At 38.9% G+C, this 24,840-nt stretch overlaps 1 protein-coding gene across 3 annotated transcripts in view; it reads right to left on the bottom strand.

Annotated features, from left to right (window-relative positions):
- Positions 1–23,931, bottom strand: part of POLD2 (DNA polymerase delta small subunit) — a 48,697-nt gene extending 24,766 nt beyond the window's left edge. For 2 of the 3 annotated variants that reach the window (XM_088980075.1, XM_088980076.1), the window contains exons 1-4: positions 22,322–22,773; positions 22,064–22,193; positions 21,724–21,830; positions 21,506–21,632 (exon numbers count right to left, since the gene is read on the bottom strand). In XM_088980075.1, coding sequence (XP_088836201.1) covers positions 21,506–21,632; positions 21,724–21,830; positions 22,064–22,193; positions 22,322–22,381 — 424 coding nt within the window. In that variant the 5' untranslated portion in view covers positions 22,382–22,773. Of the gene's footprint in view, positions 1–21,505; positions 21,633–21,723; positions 21,831–22,063; positions 22,194–22,321; positions 22,774–23,123 lie in introns of those variants that run through there. The other variant, XM_088980074.1, reaches the window with a different exon arrangement.
- Positions 23,932–24,840: the final 909 nt, after the last annotated feature.

Raw genomic sequence — 24,840 nt, 5'->3', positions numbered from 1 at the left:
AAAAAAAAAAAACTAGCAAAGGATGTCTAAGGAGAATATAAAGGGAAATGGCAAAGTACTTGTTAGTGGTGTTAGTGAAGGGGTATTTTGGTCTTTGCACTTGTTGAGAATGTTGATGTGTACTGTTACGTTAGTTCGAGTGCCTCTTACTTAAATAAGGGCACTTAAGTCTTTTCCAATAAGTTCATAATATAATAACAGGTCTGGCCGAATCTAGGGATAACTTTTTCTCTAATTCGAACCAGACCTTCTCTCTTTTCTCTCTTCTTCTTTCCTCTCCTACTTCTACTTCTTGCTGTTCACTTTACTTTACAGTCAACGAACAAGACAGAATTCTAGGGCAGGTCAAACTTCAACATGGTATCAGAGCCACATTGAACAAATCAGACTTGCTAGATTTCTGTCTTCTGCGCATTCAAACTAGGGTCTCTCTTGGGTTTCTCAGTTGTGAGTTGAAGACTGGGAAAAGGACTGAAAAGGATTGATCGCCCTCTTCCCATGGAGGTTCCTATGCCTCCGATTGTGTCGTTGGTGATTGGTTGTTGTGGTTTCTAAGCCCTAATTAGGGCTGGTACGTGTAGTGCAGTGATGTCTCAGTCCTTCGTGTGGTTGGCCTTCAGGCGATGAGGAAAAGTTTCTTTTTATGCATATTTTCTGTTATGGAATACATGAGAGATGTAGTACAGTTCGTATGATGGGTTTTCAGATTGCAGTATGCAAGGGTTTATTCTGGTTTGTGTGTGATTTGAAGGGCAATAGTGTCTACTTAATGGTGAAACTTCCGGTAGCTGTGGATTAGGGTTTGTGGTGTTACAAGTGTGGTTTTCAGCATGTAATATTGCTGAAATTAGTGTGCAGACTTCGGCGAGTAGGGTTTGTGGTGTTGCAGTTTTCAGCATTTAATATTGCTGAAATCAGGGTGCAGATTTCGGTGAGTAGGGTTTGTGGTGTTGCAGTTCTCAGCATTTATTACTGTTGAAATCAGTGTGCAGATTTCGGTGAAGTGTGCAGTGTGTAGTGCTCAGAATTCAGTGATAAGGGAGTTCGGCAATGACAGATAACAGTAATAGTAAACCTAGCGTCATGATATCTACTGACTACCTGAATGTCCAAATGACCTCCATTAAACTGAATGGAGAGAACTATGCCCCTTGGGCCAAGTCTGTAGAGGTTTCTCTAAAGGCGAAGAAGAAAGTGAAGCACATAAGAGAGGAGAAACCCCCCGCTAATTCTCAGGAGTATGAAGACTGGGAACAGGAAGATGCACAGATCATCACATGGTTGTGGAACAGTATGGAACCCAGAACCAGTGTGAACTTCATGTTTCTTGACACAGCCAAAGAGGTGTGGGGTAATGCTAAGAAACTGTATTCAGGTCAGGATAATACCACTAGGGTATATCAACTGTATCAAGAATACTTTAATCTACAACAGGGAAATCAGAGCCTTGAGGAGTACTATGCCAGGGTGAGGAATATCCGTAATGAGTTAAACGTCTATCATCCTCTCACTTCTGATGTCAAAGTTCAACAGCAACAGTGAGAGCAGCTTGATGTGACACGGTTTCTGGTGGCACTGAAGTCTGAGTATGAACCAGTATGAGCCCAGATACTAGGGGGATCTGCTCTTCCATCTTTAGAGGAGGTGTTTGCTCGTCTTCGGAGGACTTCCATTGGATCTATGGATTATAATGTCTCAGATAAATCAGAATTTGCAGTATCGAGAGGTCGAGGTGGCAGAAGTGGGGCTCGAGGAGCCCAGCCGAGCAGGAGTGGTAGTGGTGGACCTACACATATCCGTGGTGGTGGTTGTACTGGAGGCAGAGATTCAGGAGGAGCTTGTGGTAGAGGACGTCGCTCGGGTCCACGGAAGTGTACTCATTGTGGTTTGAATGGACATACCATTAACTACTGCTATGACTTACATGGTCCTCCCTCGACGTGGGCCAACCATGCCATGACTAGTGACACCAGTTTCAGCTCTAGACAGGAGAACCAGGCAGCTGATCCGATGCCTTCTACTCCCTCAGATGGTCCGGGCAAGGAGATGGTGAGTGATCCTCGGGATGAGTATGAAAGGTTTGTTCAATCCAAGTCGCAACAGAACACAACTACCTTTGCACACTCAGGTATGGCTTGTTTGGCATCCACACCCAACCCCTGGATTATTGACTCTGGAGCCTCTGATCACATGACGGGAACTCCAGGTGTGTTTTCATCTCTCACCCATTGCTCAACATCACAATCTATTACCCTTGCTAACGGCTCCACATCATCTATTTGTGGTGTTGGTAATGTTGACTAGACCTTATATCCATATCCTCTGTTTTATTTGTACCTAAGCTTCCATTTAATCTTATGTCTGTTACTAAGCTGACCAAGTCCCTTAAGTGCTCCATTACATTTTACCCCTCTATGTTTTTCAGGATCTCAAGACGGGGATGAAGATTGGTGGAGGGCATGAAGCCGGTGGACTGTATTATCTTGATGGTGGCGGATGAACGTCAACGGCCCTTCAGTCATCCATTTCTCCTCTCCAATGGCATTGTAGATTTGGTCATCCTTCACTGAAAGTGTTGCAGTCCTTAGTCCCTTCATTGAGTCAACTTTCTGTTTTAGATTGTAAATCATGTCAATTTGGGAAACACCATCGTGTTCCCTTTCGTTCTAGGGTCGATAATCGTGTGTCGAGTCTTTTTTCTTTAATTCATTTAGATGTTTGGGGTCCTTATAAATTGAGCGCCTGCCAAAGGGTACTCCCAAACCTATGGCATTGACTACATAGAGACATTCTCCCCGATTGCTAAGATAGGGTCAGTTCGTGTCATCATCTCCCTTGCAGCTATGTATGATTGGCCTCTCCATCACCTAGATATCAAAAATGCCTTTTTGCATGGTGATTTGCTCAAGAAGGTCTACATGGAGCAACCACCAGGGTTTGTTGCTCAGGGGGAGGATGGTAAGGTATGCTGACTTAAGAAGGCTATTTATGGATTTAAACAGTCCCCTCGAGCATGGTTTGGTAGGTTCAGTGAGGTGGTCAAGAAGTTTGGTATGAAACAGTGCCAAATTGATCACTCTGTCTTCAGTCTTGACTCTTCAGCAGGCAAAATAATATTGGTGGTGTATGTGGATGATATCGTTGTGACTAGGAATGACAAAATGGGCATTGACAGATTGACGGCATTCCTACAGGAACACTTTCAAACAAAGGACCTTGGCAAGTTGAAATACTTTTTGGGCATAGAAGTAGCAAGATCTAAGCATGGCATTAATTTGTGTCAGAGGAAATATGTGCTCGATTTATTGGAAGAAACAGGGTTGTTGGGTACTAAACCGGCTGAGACACCTATGGAAACAAATACGAGGCTGAGCAGTGATGTAAGTGAAGTATTTGAAGACCCTGGCAAATACCGATGACTTGTAGGCAAACTAAACTATCTAACCATTACTCGGCCAGATATTTCATTTGTGGTTAGTGTGGTGAGTCAGTTCATGCAAAAACCTTTGGTCCCACATTGGAATGCAGTGCTAAGGATTGTGAGGTATCTGAAAGGAGCTCCTGGTCGTGGTTTGTTGTACAGGAGTGGTGGAAAACTGGTAGTAGAAGGATACACTGATGCTGATTGGGCAGGTTCTATGTCTGATAGACGATCTACCACAGGCTATTGCACCTTTCTGGGGGGTAACCTGGTAACGTGGAAAAGTAAGAAGCAAACAGTTGTGGCAAGAAGCAGTGCAGAAGCAGAATATAGGGCCATGGCACATACTGCTTGTGAATTAGTGTGGCTAAGGAACCTTCTACAAGAGATAGGATATGACATCAGTACTCCAATGAAGCCCTATTGTGACAATCAGGCAGCAATTCATATCTCTTCCAATCCAGTGTTTCATGAAAGAACCAAGCACATCGAAGTTGACTGTCATTTTGAAAGAGAGAATGTGCTGAATGGAGTGATAGAAATTGCATATGTTAGTACAGGAAACCAGTGGACAGACTTGTTTACAAAAGGTTTGAGTCGGGGGAGAGTGGACTACATATGTAACAAGTTGTGATTATATGATATATACTCACCAACTTGAGGGGGAGTGTTAGTGGTGTTAGTGAAGGGGTATTTTGGTCTTTGCACTTGTTGTGAATGTTGATGTGTACTATTATGTTAGTTCGAGTGCCTCTTACTTAAATAAGGGCACTTAAGTCTTTTCCAATAAGTTAATAATATAACAACAGGTTTGGCCGAATCTAGGGATAACTTTTTCTCTAATTCGAACCAGACCTCTCTTTTCTCTCTTCTTCTTTCCTCTCCTACTTCTACTTCTTGCTATTCACTTTACTTTACAGTCAACGAACAAGACAGAATTCTAGGGCAGGTCGAACTTCAACAGTACTAAAGAAACTTGGTGGCAAAATGAAGAGGTTCAAAATATAATTAGATTAAAAAGAGCATGCCACAAAGAATGGCAAAAGGCTAGAAATGTAGAAAATTGAGAAAAATATAAAACCATAAGAAAAGACGTTAAAAATAAAGTAAAAGAAGTTAGATTTAAGGCTTATGATGAGATTTACCATAAATTAGGCACTAAAGAGGGAGAAAAAGGAATTCATAAACTAGCAAAGCCGAGAAAAAGGAAAGGCAAAGATTTAAACCATGTAAAGTGCACTAAAGATGAAGATCAATGAGTCTTGGTAAAAGATGAGGAAATCAAACAAAAATGGAAAAACTATTTTGAAAAATTATTAAAGGAATGGAAAGGAGAAGGTGCTAATGGAGGAGAATTTATCAATACTAGTATTGTTAAAAATAATGCATACCTTCATAGACCTACTGGAGTAAAAGAGGCACTAGATAAGATAAAGAAGGGAAAGGCATTAGGACCTGATGGGATTCCAATAAAAGTATGAAAAGATATGGGAGATGTAGGCTTCTTATGGCTAACCGAGCTATTTAATAAGATAATGAAAGAAAAGAAAATTCCTAATGGTTGGAGAAACAGTGGTATGGTGCCTATATTTAAAAAAAAAATGTGATGTACAAAATTGTAATAACTATCAGGGAATATGAAACTTTGGGAGAGAATAAGTGAACTAGTGTATCGGAGAACCAATTTGGCTTAATTTCGTAGTGCATGTTGTTTGCATATGACATTGTTTTAATTTATGAAATTAATGAAGAATTAAATGCAAAATTAATCTTATAGACAAATGCCTTAGAAACAAGAGGTTTTAAAATAAGTAGAACCAAAACAAAATATGACATGTAAGTTTAGTAATAATAAGAGTGTAAATCAAGATGCACTTAGGATTGGAGACCAAGGGATAACACAAGGTAACCATTTCCGTTGCCTTGGTTCAATATTTCATAACAAAGGAGAGATTAAGGAGGACACTACCCAATGAATTTTCAAAGTCAAGTCAAAAAGACAGAGATAGAAGAGAGAAAAGAACAAACAGTTTGGTGGGTGTATCACCTTATGACTGTGACCCTAAAAGAGATATTTATATTAAAGAAAGAAAAAGGACAAATCTGCCCTTAGTGTACAAAAGAAAGAGTACGGAAAATAGGTGTACAAAAGAAGAGTTGGATGAAAGAGAGGCTCAATCTAGAATGGAGGATGGGGAGAGAGTTCTGAGGGGACAGTTGAAGAAGGACCTAGAAGAGGTCCTACTGAGGAAAGAAATAAGCTGGAGGAAAAAGTCAAGGCATAGATGGATTAAGCAAGGAGATGGGAATACTAAGTTTTTTCATGATGTAGCAAATGGGAGGAGGAGAAAAAATTTTGTGTCTAAGTTAGAGGTAGGGGGGAGGAATTCACTAACCAAGATGATATTGCTAGGAAGTTTGTTGAACATTTCAAATCGATTTACAGAAGACCCTTGGAAGAAAGGAGGGAAATCGAAGGGATTGATTGGTCAAGGTTGGAGGAAGATCAGGTTAGGTGGTTGGAAAGAAACTTTGAGGAAGAAGAGATTAAGAAGGCAGTGTTTTTGACGGACAGGTCCAAAGCTCCAAGACCAGATGGTTTTACAATGGCTTTTTACCAAGATTGTTGGGAGGCGATAAAAGATGATCTTTGTGAGGTTTTTAATGAATTCGCAGAGAAGCATATAGTCAGTCAAGGCATTAATTCCACATTCTTGGCCCTAGTTCCAAAGAAAGTTGATGCCCTCCATCCTAAAGATTTTAGGCCAATTAGTTTGGTGACTAGTATTTATAAAATCCTGGCCAAGGTCTTGTCTTTAAGGATTAAAGAAATCCTCCCCTCCATTATTAGTCAGGCTCAAGGGGCTTTCATCCAAGGGCATCAGATAATTGATCAGATTCTGATTGCCAATGAATGTGTGGAAGAGATGAAGAGGTCCAAGCAGAGAGGCTTTATTTGTAAGCTTGATCCGGAGAAAGCCTGGTGGACTGGCAGTTCCTACTAGAGATTTTGAGGAACTGTGGATTTGGGGAAAGATGGTGTAGTTGGATGACTAGTTGTGTTAGCTATTTTCATTATTCCATCCTAGTAAATGGGGTGGTGAGGGATTTTTTTCCAACTAGTAGGGGAATCAGACAAGGGGACCCACTTTCACCCTTCCTCTTTACCTTGGTAGCTGATGTGTTTAGTCGAATTATCACTAAAGCTGATAGGGAAAATGTGATAAGGGGTTGGAGAGTAGGCACAAACCGAATTCCAGTCACTCACCTTCAGTTTGCAGATGACTTGATGATCTTCTATGAGGGAGGTTTCGGTGAGAAAGTGGAAATTTTGAAAGAATTGATTACAATTTTTGAAGGAGTCTCTAATTTGAAAATCAATCTAGGAAAAAGCTGCATAGCCAGAGTGAATTTAGTTTTTGAGGAGGTTGAGGCGATTGCAGGTTGTCTTGAGTGCTCCATTTCCTCCTGGCCTTTGTCTTACTTAGGGCTTCCGTTGGGAGCAAACCCTAGGGAGAGTAGGTTCTGGACCCCAGTCTTGGAGAAGTTAGAAAAGAGACTAGCTATTTGGAAGAAAAACTATATCTCTTTGGGTGGGAGGATCACTTTGTGACGCAGCGTGGAAGCAATGGAAACCGAAGCTGGCTATGCAAGCACCGGGCGTTCGCTAGCACCTGGCGAATAACACCGATTTCTCTAGGAGAGAGAAAAGGTGGCGAAAACTGAAAGAAGAGAACTCAAGAAAATCTGAAAAATATGAGTATGAATTGATGAATAATTTTGGGAAAATAGCAGTATTTATAATACATTTGGAAATTGTAAAAGAACTAGGAATTAACAACTATGATAGATCTAAATATCTAATCTGATAGGATCGAACTCTCCTTGGTTTGATCTCCACCGTCCGATCTCCCTAGATGCATGAATCTTGGATTATCTTGCTAACCTTGATGCTTCTTGGTGTCTTTCTTGATAATCTTCAAAGAGTCTTGGAAGAGTCTTGTCTTATCTTGCTAATCTTTGGAAGAGTCTTGCTTTATCTTGCTAATTTTGGATCAGTTCTTGCTTATCTTGAATTCTTGGACTTACCCTTATCTTGAATTGACCTATCCTAGGAGTCGTCGCCCCTAGGGGTGAGATGGGCCTTGTGGTGGGCCTCCATCACTTTGATAAAAGCTACCCTCATGAATCTACCTACCTATTATCTCTCTGTCTTTAGGATACCGTCTAGGGAAGCGAAGAAGTTGGAAAATTTGATGAGATTTTATGTGGGAACTGAGAGAAGGTAAAAAAGACCATTTAATTAAGTGGGGGGTTGTGGGTAGAAGCAAAGAAGAGGGAGGATTAGGGCTCGGGAATGTGCTTAAAAAGCTTGCATCAGTGATAACAGATCTGAACTTCCCAAACCAAGCTCAAGGAAGTTGCTTCAAGCCATAGAGTGACTTCTTCAGACGACAAACAAGTTGTGGGTTTGTACAATATCCAGGAGGGGGGCTTCAAATAGACTATCTCCTTCAACTCCACGTGGAGGAAAGCATTCTTTACGTTCATGTAATGGATTGTCCACTGTTTGGCTGCAGATATAGCCACCAAAAATAGTACAGTTGTCATTTTTGCTACAAGAGCAAAGGTCTCCCCATAGTCTATCACATATTCTTGTTTATAGCCTTATGCAACCAACCTAGCCTTATATCTATCTAGGCTCCCATCAAATTTCAGTTTCATAGAGTAGACCCATAGACTCCCTATGAGAGATGTCTCAAGTGGAACTTTAACCAATTCCAAGGTGTCATTCTCAAGAAGAACTCGAATCTTAGAATCCATGGCATCTTTCCAATGTGGTTCTACTACAGCCTACTGGTAAGATCTGGGAATGTTTGTAGTAGATAAAACAACAAAGGAACTATGGTTCGACAAAAAACCATATCAGTCATGTGAGCAAGAAATTCTAGAAGAACGACGTAAAATGGGTACAGTGGGTTCAAGTGGAGAATCAAGTGCACTTACTGGGGCAATTAGAGTGACTAGATCGGCAGTTGGTGGTGGAGAGGAGGGGGCATTGAGACTAAAGAAGACCATTACTTCCTGAAGTAGGTTTGAAGTTGCTACAAAGGTGATATTGGTATGCTTGAGGTACCTATAGAGTCAAAACTATGTAACAAGGAAGTGGAAGGAGCTAGACATTTTACAATATGTTCAACAAAAACACTCTCAAGGAAAACTGCATTACGAGAGATTCGAATACGACAAACCGATGGATCAGAGCAAAGGAATCTTTTATGTTTAGAACGGTACTCCACAAAGGCACATAAAGCCATTTCTGTAGTTAGCTTTGTGCATTCATGAGGTGGAAAGTGAACAAAACAAGCACAATCAAAAACCCTAAGCATAAATAGACCTGGAGGTTTGTGGAAGAAAGATTGGAAAAGAGAAGAATTATTTAAAACAAATGAAGGAAGACAATTTATGAGATACACAGTAGTGCTAGCCGCCTCCACCCAAAACAAAGAGGGCACATGAAAATCTTGTAGAAGTGTTCTAACTACACTCAAAATATGCACATTCTTTCTTTCCGCTACCCTGTTTTGTTGTGGAGTGCTTGGACAAGATTTTTGGTATTGAATTCCATGTTCAAAGTAAATTTAGAAATCCCCACAAAATACTCTCCCCCTAAATCCAATCATAGAACACATATCCGGGCATCGAATTGGGTGGTAACATAAGTATGAAAGTGCTTAAATACAGAATAAACTTCATATTTCTTTCGAAAAAAATATACCCAAGTGAAATGGGTGCAATCATCAATAAAGGTTACAAAGTACTTATAACCCAAGCGTGAAACAAAAGGAAACAACCAAACATCACTATGTATTAAATGAAAATGAACCGTAACATGCGCAGAGTGAGAAGGAAAAGGTAAAATATGACTCTTACATAAACCACAAGTAATGCAATCTTTATTAACATTCTTAAAGGAAATTGCAAAAACAGGTAAACTACCATAAGCAAATAACTAATCAAATTTCTTAGAAAACGGATGGCCAAGGCATTTATGCCACAAATTCCCATCATTATTACAATGAAAGGACTCAAAACCAGAAGTAGTAGAAAGCAAATAAGAAATAGAAACAGGTACAGCCTTATTATTCTCAAACTCTAGAGCAAATAGTCGTCCTACTCTACGCCCCTTCCCCTTCACCTCCCCAGTTTACCAATCATGTATCAAACAGCCATCAAAAGTGAATGAGACAATGTTACCATTCTCTACAAGTTGGTCAATAAAAATCAAATTAGTGGTGAGCTTAGGTACTAATAAAGTTTTGGACAAATGAAAAGGAGATGACTTAGAGGTAGATAAATACAAATCATTACAGCCAATTATGTCTACTTTTTCACCATTTGTAGTGACAATGTGTTTATTGGGAAGATGGGGCTTGAGATATTGACTAAGTGTGGCCCTTATCATATGGTTAGAGGCTCTTGAGTCAATACACCAAAGGTGATTTGGTGAGGGACAATAGGTTGGTAACTTACTAGACAAGCCAATAGCAAAGAAGGCTGAGGAGATGACCAAGGACATAACCTATCGAATCCGTTCTTCAAACATGCCACCAGAGGTGTCATTTTGGCCAACCAAAGAAGTAATGGAGGAGGCATCTGATCCATCTACAGCAGTCTGAAACGCCTTGTAGCTTCCTTTTCTTCTGATTTGATCTGCCACTTTTCAGAGGCCGAGTACAGCATTCAATAACGATATGGTCGAACTACTTGCAATACATGCATGTATTCCTTTTCTTACAATGGGAGACAACATGCCTAATAAGACAGCATCAATGTTGAAATCTTTTCTCCCATCAAGATTCAAGAGTGATCTGTGTAGCAAATCTAGTTTCAGCTCTCAAAATTTCTCCAAGAATACTATCTAAGTCAGGAAGTGTTCCTCAACTCAGGATATTAGATCTTACAAATTCAAACTCAAGCCTGAGATGCGTTAAAAAATGCATAATCTTCCTTCTATCAAAGTGTTCCTTCATATACTTCGTGCAACTGTCCAACAGATCCTTTCCCATGTGTACTAACTCATACTCTATCTAGAGGTTAATAAACCACACATAGTATTTCTAGACCTTCCTTTCTCCCTAATAATATGAGAAGATGTCAACATCTATCTAGTATTGCCTAGAGGTGTTCAATTGTTGATAAACTCTCTCAAGGTACCCATACATCTCATAGGTAGTTTTGTACCCTCTCATAGGGATTGCAATGTCAATTTCGACTGATCATAGGATCCATGATGCAATTTTTGCATTGTTGATCTTCCACTAATTAAGACCTGTTAGCGTAGGGGTATTTCTGTCTTTATACCTTGATTGATGTTATTGATCTGTAATGTTGTGTTGAAACATGTGCTCTTAACTTAAGTAAGGGCACATAGGTCTTTTCAGTCATGTTTTAATAATAATATAAATACTTACTGGCCGACTAAGAGAAGTCAAGTTGACTCTTTCAGTTCGAACCAGAACTCTCTCTCTCTCTCTCTCTCTCTCTCTCTCTCTCTCTCTCTCTCTCTCTCTCTCTCTCTCTCTCTCTCTCTCTCTCACTTTTTCTTCTTCTACATAACTAAACTCAGTCAGGCCAAACTCTAAGGCAGACTTGAATTATAACATGGTATCAGAGCAAGGTTAAATCTGCCTAGATTTCTGCTTGCCTAGTGTTCATTCTCTGCGCACCCTATCTAGGGTTTTCCACTTTTTTTCCGTGTTCGATTGGAGATAAGGGAAAGAGTTGAAAAGGAGTGATCGCCCTCTTCCCTTGGGGGTCTCTATGCCTCCAATCAGGTCGTATGTGGTCGGTTGCTGTGATTTCTGAGATCGCCCTCTCCTACTAGAGGAAGAATAGAGGGCCGAACTGTGTGGGCAGTGGCTGTTGTGTGTGAAGCGGTTGTTGTGTGTGGACTGCTCTCCTGCTCACATGGGTGTTACTTCAGCGATAAGGTAAGAGATTTCAGTGCATGATATCTATTATGGATTAAATAGGAGGTGTGTTTCAGACCATTTGCTAGGGTTTCGGCCATTAAGGGCTAGGGTTTATGCTGGTTTCTTTGTGCATTTTGAAGGAAGAGATATGATCATATAGTGGTGATATTTCAGGTAGTTGTAGGAGTAGGGTCTATGGTGTGAGCACACTTTTCAGCAACAATAAGTGCTGAAATCAGTGTGACAGGTGTGATCTAGGGTTTGTGGTGTAAAGAGCACACATTCCAACAACAATTAGTGCTGCAATCAGTGTGACAGGTGTGACCTAGTGGTGTGTAGTGTGCAGATCTCAGTGATAATAGAATTCAGCAAGTGTGCAGAATTGGTGATAACATAATGGGAGACAATACTGATTATAAACCTAGTATGATGGTGCCTACAGACTACCTGAATGTTCAGATGACCTCCATTAAGTTAAATGGAGAGAATTATGTGCCTTGGGCTAAATCCGTTGAAGTCTTTCTGAAGGAAAAGAAGAAGGTAAAACACATCAGAGAGGAGAAACCCTCCTCTGACTCTCACGAGTATGAAGACTGGGAGCAAGAGGATGCTCAGATCATCACATGGTTGTGGAACAGTATGGAACCCAGGATTAGTGTGAACTTCATGTTCCTTGATACTACCAAAGATGTGTGGGACCATGCGAAGAAATTGTATTCGGGGCAGGACAATACAACCAGAGTTTATCAGCTTTATCAAGAGTACTTTAATCTACAACAGGGCAATCAGAGTCTTGAGGAGTACTATGCCAACATGAGGAACATACGTAATTAGTTGAATGTCTATCATCCTCTCACTTCTTATGTCAAGATTCAGTAACAACAGAGAGAGCAACTTGATGTGACTAGATTTTTTGTGGGACTAAATTCTAAATATGAACCAGTACGGGCTCAGATATTAGGGGGATCAGCTCTTCCGTCCCTAGACGAGGTATTTGCTCGACTTCGAAGTATTTCTATCGGATCTACTGAGAACTCTAATATCTCAGATAGATCTGCCTTTGCTGCATCTAGAGGTCGTGGTGGTAGAGGTGGAGCTCAGGGAGCTCAATCTGGCCGTGGTGGTGGTAATGGTTCTGCATATGGCCGAAGTGGCAATGGTGGGTCTACTTATAATCGTGGTGGTGGTCGTACTGGGAGCAGAGATTCAGGGGGAGCCCGTGGTAGAGGACGTAGCTCAGGCCCGAGGAAGTGCACTCATTGTGGTATGGATGGACATACCATCAACTATTGTTATGATCTACATGGTCCTCCCTCAACCCGGGCCAACCATGCCACGACCGGTGACTCAAGTTCTAGCTTTAGACAGGAGAATCATTCATCTGACCAATTGCCTCCTACATCCACAGATGGTCCCATGAAGGAGATGGTGAGTGTTCCCCGTGATGAATATGAGAGGTTTATCCAATCACAGCAGAACACGGCGACTTTTGCTCACTCAGGTATGGCTTGTCTGGCATCCACACCCAATCCCTGGATCATTGACTCTGGAGTCTCCGATCACATGACTGGAACTCCAGATGTGTTTTCCTCCTTATCTCATTGCTCAACATCACAATCTGTCACCCTTGCTAATGGTTCCACATCCTCAATTTGTGGTATTGGTAATGTTGACCTAGATCCTGTATCCCTCTCATCAGTTATGTATGTTCCTAAATTGCCTTTTAACCTTATGTTTGTTAGTAAGCTGACCAAATCACTTAACTACTCCATTACCTTTTATCTTTCTATGTGTGTCTTTCAGGATCTCAAGACGGGGATGAAGATTGGTGGAGAGCATGAAGTAGGTGGACTGTATTATCTTGACGGTGGTGGTCGTAGAACTTCAATAGCTCTCTAGTCATCTCTTTCTCCTCTCCAGTGGCACTACCAATTTGGTCATCCGTTGCTCAAAGTCTTGAAGTCCTTGGTTCCATCCTTGGGTCAGCTTTCTGTTTTGGATTGTGAGTCGTGTCAGTTTGGGAAGCACCATCGTGTTCCCTTTATTTCTAGGGTTGATAATCATGTGTCGAGTCATTTTTCTTTAGTTCATTCAGATGTTTGGGGTCCTTATAAAGTAACGTCATATAATGGATACAGATATTTTGTCATTTTTGTAGATGATTTTTCAAGGATGACGTGGCTCTATTTAATGAAAGAAATAAGTGAATTGTTTACCATTTTTCAAAAATTGTATGCTGAGATTCGTAACCAATCTAGTACCCACATCAAAGTTTTCGTTCTGATAATGGCCGCAAATATTTATCCTCATCATTTCAGAAATACCTGGACCAACACGACATTATACATCAGACCTCGTGTACCTACACCCCACAACAAAACGGGGTGGCTGAGAGAAAGAATCGCCATCTCCTTGAAACAACAAGATCCCTAATGATCACATGCATGTTCCCAAACCTTTTTGGAGTGATGCAGTGCTTACCTCTTGTTTTCTGATTAATCGGATGCCCACGTTCATCCTTGATGGTCAGTCTCCGTTTCAGATCTTGTTTCCCACTTTGTCTCTGTTCCCTCTAACGTCTAGAGTTTTAGGGTGTTTGTTTTGTCCATAATCTGGGTCCCGGGAACAACAAGTTTGATGCCCGTTCTCTCAAGTGCATCTTCCTTGGCTATTCTCGGACCCATAAAGGGTATAGGTGTTACCATCCTAGTTCTCGACGGTCCTTTGTGTGTGTTGATGTTAGTTTCTTTGAGTCTACTCCGTTCTTTTTGGAGCCTGGTGATGCTTCTTCCTCCTCATCACCTCCTCTTCCACTTACCGTTGTCGATCCTCCTCCCTTTGTTCCAGTCGTGACCAAATCCTTGCCTCCGGTGCCACCACCTGTTGAACGTCCACCTATCCGTCATGTGTATACACATCGCCCACGTGCACCAGCTACTACTCCTCCGGCTACATCTCCGTCGACGGATCCGGATCCAGAACCCCACTTAGCATCTGAGGTTGATCTACCCATTGCTTTGCGGAAAGGTAAATGCACTTACACCCTTCATCCCATTTCTAATTATGTTTATCTTACTCACCTTTCCACTTCCCATCGCCAGTTTGTTATCTTGTTATCATCAGTTCTTGTTCCTAAAGATGTCCAAGAAGCCCTTGCCTCTCCAGGGTGGTGCCGTGCTATGGAAGAAGAACTCTCAGCCCTTCATCATAATCATACTTGGGACCTCACTGCTTGATTTGCTGGAGGAAACAGGCTTGTTGGGTGCCAAACCAGCTGAAACACCCATGGACACAAATACCAAGCTAAGCAGTGATATAGGTGAAGTGTTTGAAAACCCTGGCAGATAGCGACGACTTGTGGGCAAACTGAACTACCTAACCATTACCAGACCAGACATCTCATTTGCAGTTAGTGTGGTAAGTCAGTTCATGCAAAAACCTCTGATTCCTCATTAGAATGCGGTTATGAGAATTGTGAAGTATCTAAAAGGGGCCCCAGGTCGCGGTCTGATATACAAGAGTGAGGGAAAACTTGAAATAGAAGGGTATTCTGATGCTGATTGAGCCGGTTCTATGTCTGATAGGCGGTCTACAATAGGCTATTGCACGTTTCTAGGAGGTAATCCGGTGACATGGAAAAGTAAGAAACAAACGGTTGTGGCAAGAAGCAGTGCAAAAGCAGAATATAGGGCTATGGCGCACACCGCTTGTGAATTAGTGTGGCTAAGGAACCTTCTACAGGAAGTAGGGTACAACATTAACACTCCAATGAAGCTCTATTGTGATAATCTGGCTGCAGTTCATATTTCCTCTAATCAAGTGTTTCATGAAAAAACCAAGCACATTGAGGTTGACTGTCACTTTGTGAGGGAGAAGGTGCTGAATGGAGAGAAAGACACTACACATGTTAATACAGGAAATCAGTGGGCTGACTTATTTACAAAAGGCTTGAGTTGGGGAAGAGTGGACTACATATGTAACAAGTTGGGAGTATATGATATATACTCACCAACTTGAGGGGGAGTGTTAGAGTAGGGGTATTTCTGTCTTTATACCATGATTGATGTTGTTGATCTGTAATGTTGTGTTGAAACATGTGCTCTTAACTTAAGTAAGGGCACATAGGTCTTTTCAGTCATGTTTTAATAATAATATAAATACTTACTGGCCGACTGGGAGAAGTCAAGTTGACTCTTTCAGTTCGAACCAGAATTCTCTCCTCTCTTTCTCTCTCTCTCTCTTTCTTTATCACTTTTTCTTCTTCTACATAACTGAACTCAGTCAGGCCGAACTCTAAGGCAGACCCGAATTATAACAAGACCCTTAATATCTGAATCATCAAGTTTAGCTACAAAACCATCCAGTTTTCCCCAAAGACCCTTGGCTTCGACATGGTATTGAAAGTTAAACTCCCATAAAACATAGTTTGTGCCACTAAATTTAATAGGGAGAACCTCCATCCTTTCTAATGCCATTGAAGGACAAAAGACAGCATTATACGCTTCCAAGAAATCAATAAAATTCTAACCAAAGGATAGAAAAGAGAGTACCTTTTAGTCAAGGTCCAAAAAAGGTAATTGTAGTATTTTGCTGAACTAAAAAGTGGATTGAAACCCTTCAAAATCAAACCCGATGCAAACCAAACCAAAAGGATCCAGTAGATCTGATCTAGACGACACCAGATCTAAGATTTCAGGTTGATCCAGTGCCTCTACAAGGAGATCCAAGAAAAAGGAGAAATCTTATGGCACAACAATCCAAAGAAATGATCTGTAAAGTTCAAACCTTAAGCTTCTCTAGGGAGAAGATTCAAAGACACTCAAGAGCCTCCTAAATACTGTTAGAGAGTTCTTGAGACAGCAGTAACAGAGATAATTAAAAAGATACTATATGCAGATCAGATCGTGACCTGCTCTGATACCATGTCAGAGTCAAGTCGAAAAGACAGATAGAAGAGAAAAAAGAACAAACAATTTCATGGGTGTGTCACCTTACGACTATTGACACCATAAAAGATAATCTGCCCTTAGTGTACAAAAGAAAGAGTATAGAAAATAGATGTGCAACAAAAGAAGTAAAAGTACAAAAATAGCCCCATTGCTAGATCTTCTCACTATCTCTACAAGAATTAGAGCAAGATGGGCAAAATGAAGAGGGTGCATATGGACTTTTATGTGATAGACTAATACCACTTAGATTAAAAGGAAACTTCTATAAAACAGTGTTGGGCTGTCAAGAAACAACATGTTCAAAAATAAATGTGGCAAAAATGCGAATGATAAGATGGATGAATGAGAAAACTAGAAAGGATAGGATTAGGAATGAAGTTATCCAATAGGAACTTAGAAGTAGCTCCAATATGTGATAAAATGAGAGGGAATAGACTAAGAAGGTTTAGGCATGTGCAAAGAAGACCACCAACTGCACCAATTAAAAAAGTGATTTGTTAAACATTGAAGGGGCTAGAAGAGCTCAAGGTAGACCAAAAAGGACATGGGTAGAAGTAGCAAGAAATGATTTAAGCACTAATAATTTAACAATGGACATGGCTTTAAATAGAATAGATTGGTGAGATAGGATTCGTGCAGCCGACCCCATATAGTTAGGACAAGGCATGGATGATGGTGATGATGATATTGTTTAAAGTTTCTATCATGTAACAATGGCACGCATGTGATGCTATCTATGAAACCCACTAATATGCACTAATTAAACATTAAAAGAAGTATCTCACTCTCAAGAGGCAATGATTGAGAAAATCACAGTAAAAGTGTCTCATTGGGTTAAAATATTGCCTATTTTTAACGTTTCTCAATGGGAGATATCATGAGAGGCTAGCAGATTGCATCTTTTCATTAACTATCAACTTGGTATCCTCCTATTTGCCTCCCCCTCCAAAAGACAATGTCAAGCTCAACTTTGATGGGTCATGGGTGCAGCATGCAGTACAGGAATCCAGGTCTTTCAGGTATAGGGGGAGCATTTAAAAGCCATGATGGAATGCTTGCAGCATTATCTTCCGGCCTATAGGGTATGAAAATTCAACCAAACAAGACTTGTTGATTGTCCTCTATGGGCTGAGATTAGAGAAAGAACTCAACTATTATGACATGTTGATGGAAGAAGATTCAAGAGGCATAATGGTGTGTCTTAAAAAAAAATAAGTGCAGGGCCATGGCCCATGGCAATACCAATGCACCCTAAAAGAAATAAGAACTCTAGCTAGGGAGGTCAAAGCAAGCTTCATGTGGGTTTAAAGACCATGTAAGACACAATTGTATTGGAGAATCATCCCTACTGAAGTTGAAAGATAAAGTAAAAAACAAAGATTAAAAGGGTTGGATAGGTAGCAGATCTAGCCTATTACAATGGGATGCCTAGACATATTTCTTTGTACATATCACACAAATTCTTTCCATACATTAATAAAACAAGTTTTTCAGTTACTAATCCAAAAACATAAAAGGAAACAAGTTTAAAAGCTCTAATATAAAAAGTTCTAACAACATTTTTTAAACTCTAACCATATGGTTAGCATATAATTAAAGCTTTAGTATGCATAATGTGGCAATAAATACATACAACTGCTCAAGTGTAGCACAAAGTACCCAATAAAAGGAGCACTTTCATCTTTCTTTTTCTCTCACTATCATGCTAAAACGTACCATCTGGTAATATGCATGGTTTTGGACTTCTATCAAAACAAAAGCTATTCCCATTAAAATGTTTCCACTTTCATGGTGTTTATACAGAAATCCTTCTGGGATAAAAATATTACAAGCTTTGATAAGTTCCTCTCAGACTTCGGTAAGACTCAGCTCTTTTTTGGCCAAAATGTTACATCCACAGCACAAAATAATAATAATAATAACAAATACAATGTTTTATTGAAACATGGAAACATTTCCAATGAAGCTCTAATTTGGTTTTATTTTTCTTTGATTGGTAACAAACTACTTTATTTATTACATGCATTGATTTGGAGATGGCATATGATAGAGTTCCTAGAGAGATAAAATGGTGGTTTTAAGGAAAGAAGGGAGTATCAAATAGTAATAGGACCCATCAACACTTAGTCCATACTCCATATGAACCGACTAAACATGTTAGGAGGTTCCATGGTGTAAGTTGTTTGCTGGCAATACAGTATTGATTGATGAAATAAGAATGTGACTAAATGCAAAAATAAGATCTAAAGAGAGAAGCTGTAAAAATAAAGGTTTTAAGATAAGTATGAATAAAACAGAATATATATATATATATATATATATATATATATACATGTGTGTCTGCGCGCACAATGTAAATATAACAATAATGGGAGTTAGAACCATCAAGTGCGGTATAATTCAAATTTGAGACAGAGAGATACCACAATGTGACCTCTTCTGCTACCTTGATTAGTACGGGAGACATGAGGAGGATGTTGCCCATAAAATTAGAGTCAGATTGAACCAAATAAAGGGGTGCATAAAGGTATAACACTAGCTTTTTGACAATGGCTCCAAACCTCTTTTTTTGGAATTTCAATGAAATTTTAAAAGTCAAAATCAGAATTTCAAGCAAATTCATTAACAGTAATCTCTTATAAAAAAAAAAAAGATGATTGATATCACCCAAACAACCAATAAGACTCCTATTTTATATCAATTTTAGACCAAAACTAAGGAAATAGTACTCTACATACTTCATTCCAGCCATTCCTGAAGCCAAAACAAAATCACAATTTTTTTATGATTTCGTTGAAACTTATATTCCTTGGGATGCATCTAAAGTGTTGCATATCAAGGAATACAAATCAGGCTAAAGGAAATTTTATAAGATGACTATAAAACTACCAGTGTTATGGGAAGTGTTCAAATCAAGAAGCAACAAATCCAAAAGATGAATACAGTTAACTTATCAAAAAAAATTAAAAAAAAAAAAAAAGAGATGAACAAAGTTAAGAATAGTCATGGGTGAGTGGAAAAACTCAAAAAGATAGGATTGGAAAAAAAAATAATATTCACAAGAACCTAAGAGTAGACTTGATGACTTTATAAAATGAAGGATAGTGACTAAGATGGTTTAGGCCAATGTTTTAAAAGCGTAAGGTGCAAAAAAGGCACAGGCACAAAAATAAATGCTAAAAACTCCAAAAAATGTCAAAAATGCAAAAAAAAAAAAATCAAACAATACTATACTAAACATAATATTAATAAAAATATAAACTTAAATTTTAAAATAAACATTTAAAAAAACATATTATCTAAAACTAAAATACATAAACATGACATGTAAAGCATATTCAATGAAAATTTAAAAATAAAATCAAACATATATAACATTTTCAAGCATGTAAAACCCACAATCTCTTTTTTTCCTCAATTGCGTTACTTCAAGTAGCTAATGTGATGTAAAACATATTACATTCCTGATTCCACGAGCCGCCTTTGTGCCACACCCCTCAAGGCAAGCCTAAACAAGTCCATGTTAGGGTTTTAGATTCTTAGTTCTCACACAAAAAATAATCATTTTATAATTTTAATTGCTTTTTAAGAAGATATTTTATTAGGATGAATGAATGAACATTAGCAAATAGGGGGCTACAAATCACAATACAACAATGGGCATTGCACTAAATAAAGCACAATGATGAAACATGACTCATTCAGCCAACTTCACATGGTTGGGATAAGGCTTTGCTGAACTAAGCTAAGAGTTAGTACAAATATCAAACCTTGCATACATAGAAAAAAAGGAGGCAAAATAAATCCATAAATAGGTCAAAAGAAATGATCTTTCCAATAACAATAACAATGATGATGATGATAGTAATAGTAATAGTAACAAGGAGCCAACATCTCCAAAATTTAAAAGCAATAAACTAAAATAAATATATTTTTTTTAACACAACAGTTCATACAATGATTAAAAAAATATATCTATATAATGAAGGCCAACTATTTCACATATTTTCATCTACAACCAATCCACATTTTAGCTTGGATTCAATATTTTGAAAGAAAGCACTATGAACATTATAGTTCTATGTTACAAGCCAGAAGATGAAATTTATGACCATGGATCACCATCATCTAAGCCTTGTCGCAACCAAATGAGGTTGGCTACATGAGTCTTGTTTTGTCATTCGACATTCCGTACTGTTCAGTGCCATATTATTCTATTGTTAAATTATTGCCACTTAAATCATTTCTCACGACTTCCACCCAAGTCCTTTTCAATCTTCACCTAGCTTTTCTAGGCCATTCTACTTGTAACAGATCACTTCTTCTAACAGGTACTGTAGATGGTCTTCTATGCACATGACCAAACCACCTCAATCTACTATCTCTCATTTTATCACTGCCTACTGGAGCTATGCTTAGGTTCCTTTGTACGACTTCATTTCTAATCCTGTCCTTTTTAGTTTTACCACTAATCCATTTAAGCATTCACATTTTTGAAATTCATGACCATAGATATGAACCATTATTCATTTATAACTTGGATGTTAGATTGTTAGCTTCAGGCTTGCTCAACAGCTTCTACCACTTGCTGTTTATCATGTAAATCATACATGTCTTCACCATTTCATTTTCTAAAGTTTTATCCCAAGATTTCTAGCAGCCATTTAATTTTTCCATAGTTTCGCAATGCTGCTCTGATCCTTCATAAATAATCACAAATTAGTTCCATTTCAAAGAAACCAAAGTATACATGGAAATGAAATCCCAAAACTCCATTAAAGAATCATATTGTCGTTAAGTGGATGTGATTAGAATGCATGGTACATATTGTTCACTTGTTTATATTGTTTGCAACTCTTTGTAATCATTTCCTATTTTCTATCTATATAAATATGTATTTGATACATGTAAATCTCCACCACCTGCTAATTACATGTTTGTGTCCATGCAAAATTGTTTGCCACATTAAGTCAATAATTTATTCCCCTTTGAAATTTTTTTTTCACAATCCTGCTGGCTTTTCTAAAACATACAAGACAGTGGTGGTTCTCCTACACGCTCTTCAATCCAACAGGACCAATAGTTTTTACAGATCCTACAACCTAACAACTTGTACACAATGTAAGCTTCAAATATAACCAACTTTTTGGCCAGCTGACCTGTCACAAACATAGATGGTGCAAGAAAAGTTCCACCAAGCTTGACCCTACCACTCTCATCTTCCAAAACAAGTTGGTCATCAGGATGCATGAAATTATGAGGTTTAACCAGAGGAGCTACAGATCTCTGAAAAATAAAATTAGACAAAATTGCTCAGAACAGAACAGATGATAATCTTAATTTACATTCATATAACCTTCTTTAAGAACCTTCATACCTCTTTTGAGTACTCGTCTAGAACCGAAGGTTTGAGCTTCATGTGTTTGTATAAAGTTCCAACAATGATGCATTCTTTTCCTTCTTTAAGTCCCAAAACCGTACAAACTGCACCAGGATCAAAACCCCAAAAGCATAGAAAATTAAAATTAAACTACTCAAACATGCAAAAGTTAACAAATAAAACCTTAAAAGTCATCTTTGCCAAACCAAACCTCAGTATTTTATGCTTCTAGCTCTGATCAATTGGTTAGTTATTAGTTCCCTTTGTTACATCATAAGGCGATGGGGTTTTTCTTAACATGCCAATGAATTACAAGAATCGGTAAGTTGGGAAGTACCGGGTACATCGGGCTTCCATTTCTCAACGACGGAATAAAGGAGACTTCTCATCTTGTGGAGACGAATGAAGTAAATGTGGCTGTACTGCTGCCCTCTATACATCTCCTTCTGAATCTCGAACCTCTCATCCTGTAGAGCGAGAAAGGAAGAAAAACAACCCCATTTCCTGCGTGAAACTTTAAAATGCCACAAAACAGAAAATAATCTAAAACGGAAATGCACAGACAGAGAGACACTTGGAAAGGAGATTACAATACCAGAGACTGATAGACGGATAGTTTCCTCTGGAAATTTTTTGCAACAGCATCGACTTCCATGCTTCTTTTTTTTCAACTCAAAATCCTATCAGACAGCACCAACCACCATAAAACCGCTTCTCAACAAAAAATTGGAGACCCTAAGGCCTAAACGATCCTCCAAAGTCAAAACTCAAAACATAAGCAATCTGGGCTTGCTTCAGCAGAAATTGAAGAAATTAGGTGAAGATTTGAGAATTTTAAATTAAAAAAAACAACAACAACAATAATAATTTTTGCTCTTCGCGCTCTTTCTCTTAATAGATAAAGATAAAGAAAGAAAAAAATGGAAAAACTTGAAAAATATCTCCGGTTTCGGATATCTATGCTTTTCGCGCCATCTCCCCGACTGTCACTTCCACCTTTGAAATGCTTGTTAAAGTGTACACTACTGAATCAATTTTTATCTAAATAAATTTTAGCAATGCTAGCCATACGGATATACATTAACTTTCCCGCCAGGGCCAAGGGGTAATCACTCCTGCCTGCGAATTTCTGGGCGCCCAAACCCAGAGGCTTGGCCCGGCCCGGGCCTGCAAAGCCAGTACCCGATTATGATATGGAAAATCATATTGTATTCAAAATCTTTAACAATGCTTCGTACACGTTTACAGCAATTACCGGATTTACTTTAATAACCGCTAACTAATCATTTTATAATATGATTAAAATTTAAATATCCAAAATAAAAACTAAAAGTGATATTAGAAGTCAGCAATGAAAAAAAAAAGGAAATTAGAGTGTATAGGTCATCCACTCTTGCCTTCGGTGCTTAGAGCTGCAAGGAAATTAGAGTGGAGGTGATGCTGTGGGAGAGAGAGGGTTCGAGAGAAGTGAGAGAGACGAAGAGAAAGCTGGGATTCTGAGAGAACACTGCTTGCTGCTTGGAGTTGTAGTAGTGGTTTGGCTGTAATTACAGTAACAAGGTATAATGGGAGAAAGAGAGGGAAGGGAAAAGTTTGGATTCGGCAACAATAGAGGTGACAGTGAACAGGGGGGTCTATTGTAGCGGTGAAAGGGAGAACAGGGGAAGTAGTTGCAACGAAGAGAATAAGAGGAAGAAGATGGTGATGGATAAAACTAGAAAAGAATGAGAAAATGAGAATGAAAAAGAAGGGGAGAAGAAGTCGGGGGAAGGTTGCCGCTGCTGCTCTTTTCGGCTGAGAGTTTGAAGATGAAAGTGAACAATGTACCGGTTGCAATGGTGGAGATAATAACAGGCGAGGTGGTTGCAACAAAGATAAGAAGATGAAGAATATGGCAGAAAAGAATAGAGAAAAATGAGAGAGAGAGAGAGAGAGAGAGAGAGAGAGAAGATGAGGAGAGATCGGAGGGAAGGTTGCCGCCACTAGTTTTTGCTGTGTCAAGGGCTCGAAAGATGTGAATAGTCCTCTGTATGTCCGCTGTTGGTTCCAATAGAGAAGATGAATAGTGGGTAATACCCACTGGGTATTTTGCGTTTGGGGAGAGACATAAGAGATAAAAATGAGAAAGAGGGGGACCGAGTTGGACGGAGGTATTGAGGGTTGTCGCTGCTAGGTTGAGAGCTTGAAGGAAATCAAAAGGTGAACAGTCCCCCTTTTTTGAAATGTGATTAAAATGGTTGTTTTTGAAACCGGTTACCTGGGATAACCCATCTCATCCCATATCTTTTCCATGTATATTCAAAAAATATATGTATATATAATTATAATTAATAATATATTTTCAAAATATAATACAATTTTTTTATATTTCTATACATATAAAAATTATGGAAAAATACGGACAGGTCCAATGCAAATTTTTGAATTCCATTGCACACCTATAAACATTCAAAATGTCAATTCCGAATTGGCAGCTACCCCAACCGTACTTTGGGCCTAAAAATTCAGATCCTAGGCTGAACCTTCATTCTCCCTACAAATTATTCTTATTTGTCATACTTATTTTTATTTAATATGATATTAGGTTGAATTATTGATTCTACATCGAACAAGAAAATAATTCCATTTCTATGTTGGTTTTAAATTTGTGTTTTATTTATACCATCAACAATAATAATAATTCTTTGTCACACTTAGGGTTCATTTGGTTCACAATGAAATCAAAATTGGAATCTGCCATAATCATAATTAGAATGGTCTATTCCCATAGTGTGTTTGGTTCATATAGGAATTGGAATCAGTCGAAAAGGGATTTCATTCCCAATGGAGGAGGGAATGGCCATTTCCACAAATGGGGGAATGCCATTCCACCAGGAATGGGAATGGGATTTTGATTCCACCCAACCAAACAATTGGAATTGGAATGGCCCATTCCAATTCCAATTATGATTCATAACCCCAAGTGGGCCCTTACTTTTCTTGAGAGTAAATTGCTAAAACCTCCCATTAAACTTTTGACCATTATTGAAGATGTTGAGTAATTGCAATCACCTCCCCTAAACTTTCTAACACTATTGTTGGTAGACCCCTTATGTTAAAATTCTCTAACAAAAA

This window comes from Nelumbo lutea, chromosome 3, assembly GCF_056320005.1.
Source record: "Nelumbo lutea isolate HS-2025 chromosome 3, American lotus-T2T, whole genome shotgun sequence".
NCBI lineage: Eukaryota > Viridiplantae > Streptophyta > Magnoliopsida > Proteales > Nelumbonaceae > Nelumbo > Nelumbo lutea.
Note: the sequence above shows the minus strand (reverse complement) of the source record. Positions and strands in the feature narration are given on the sequence as shown.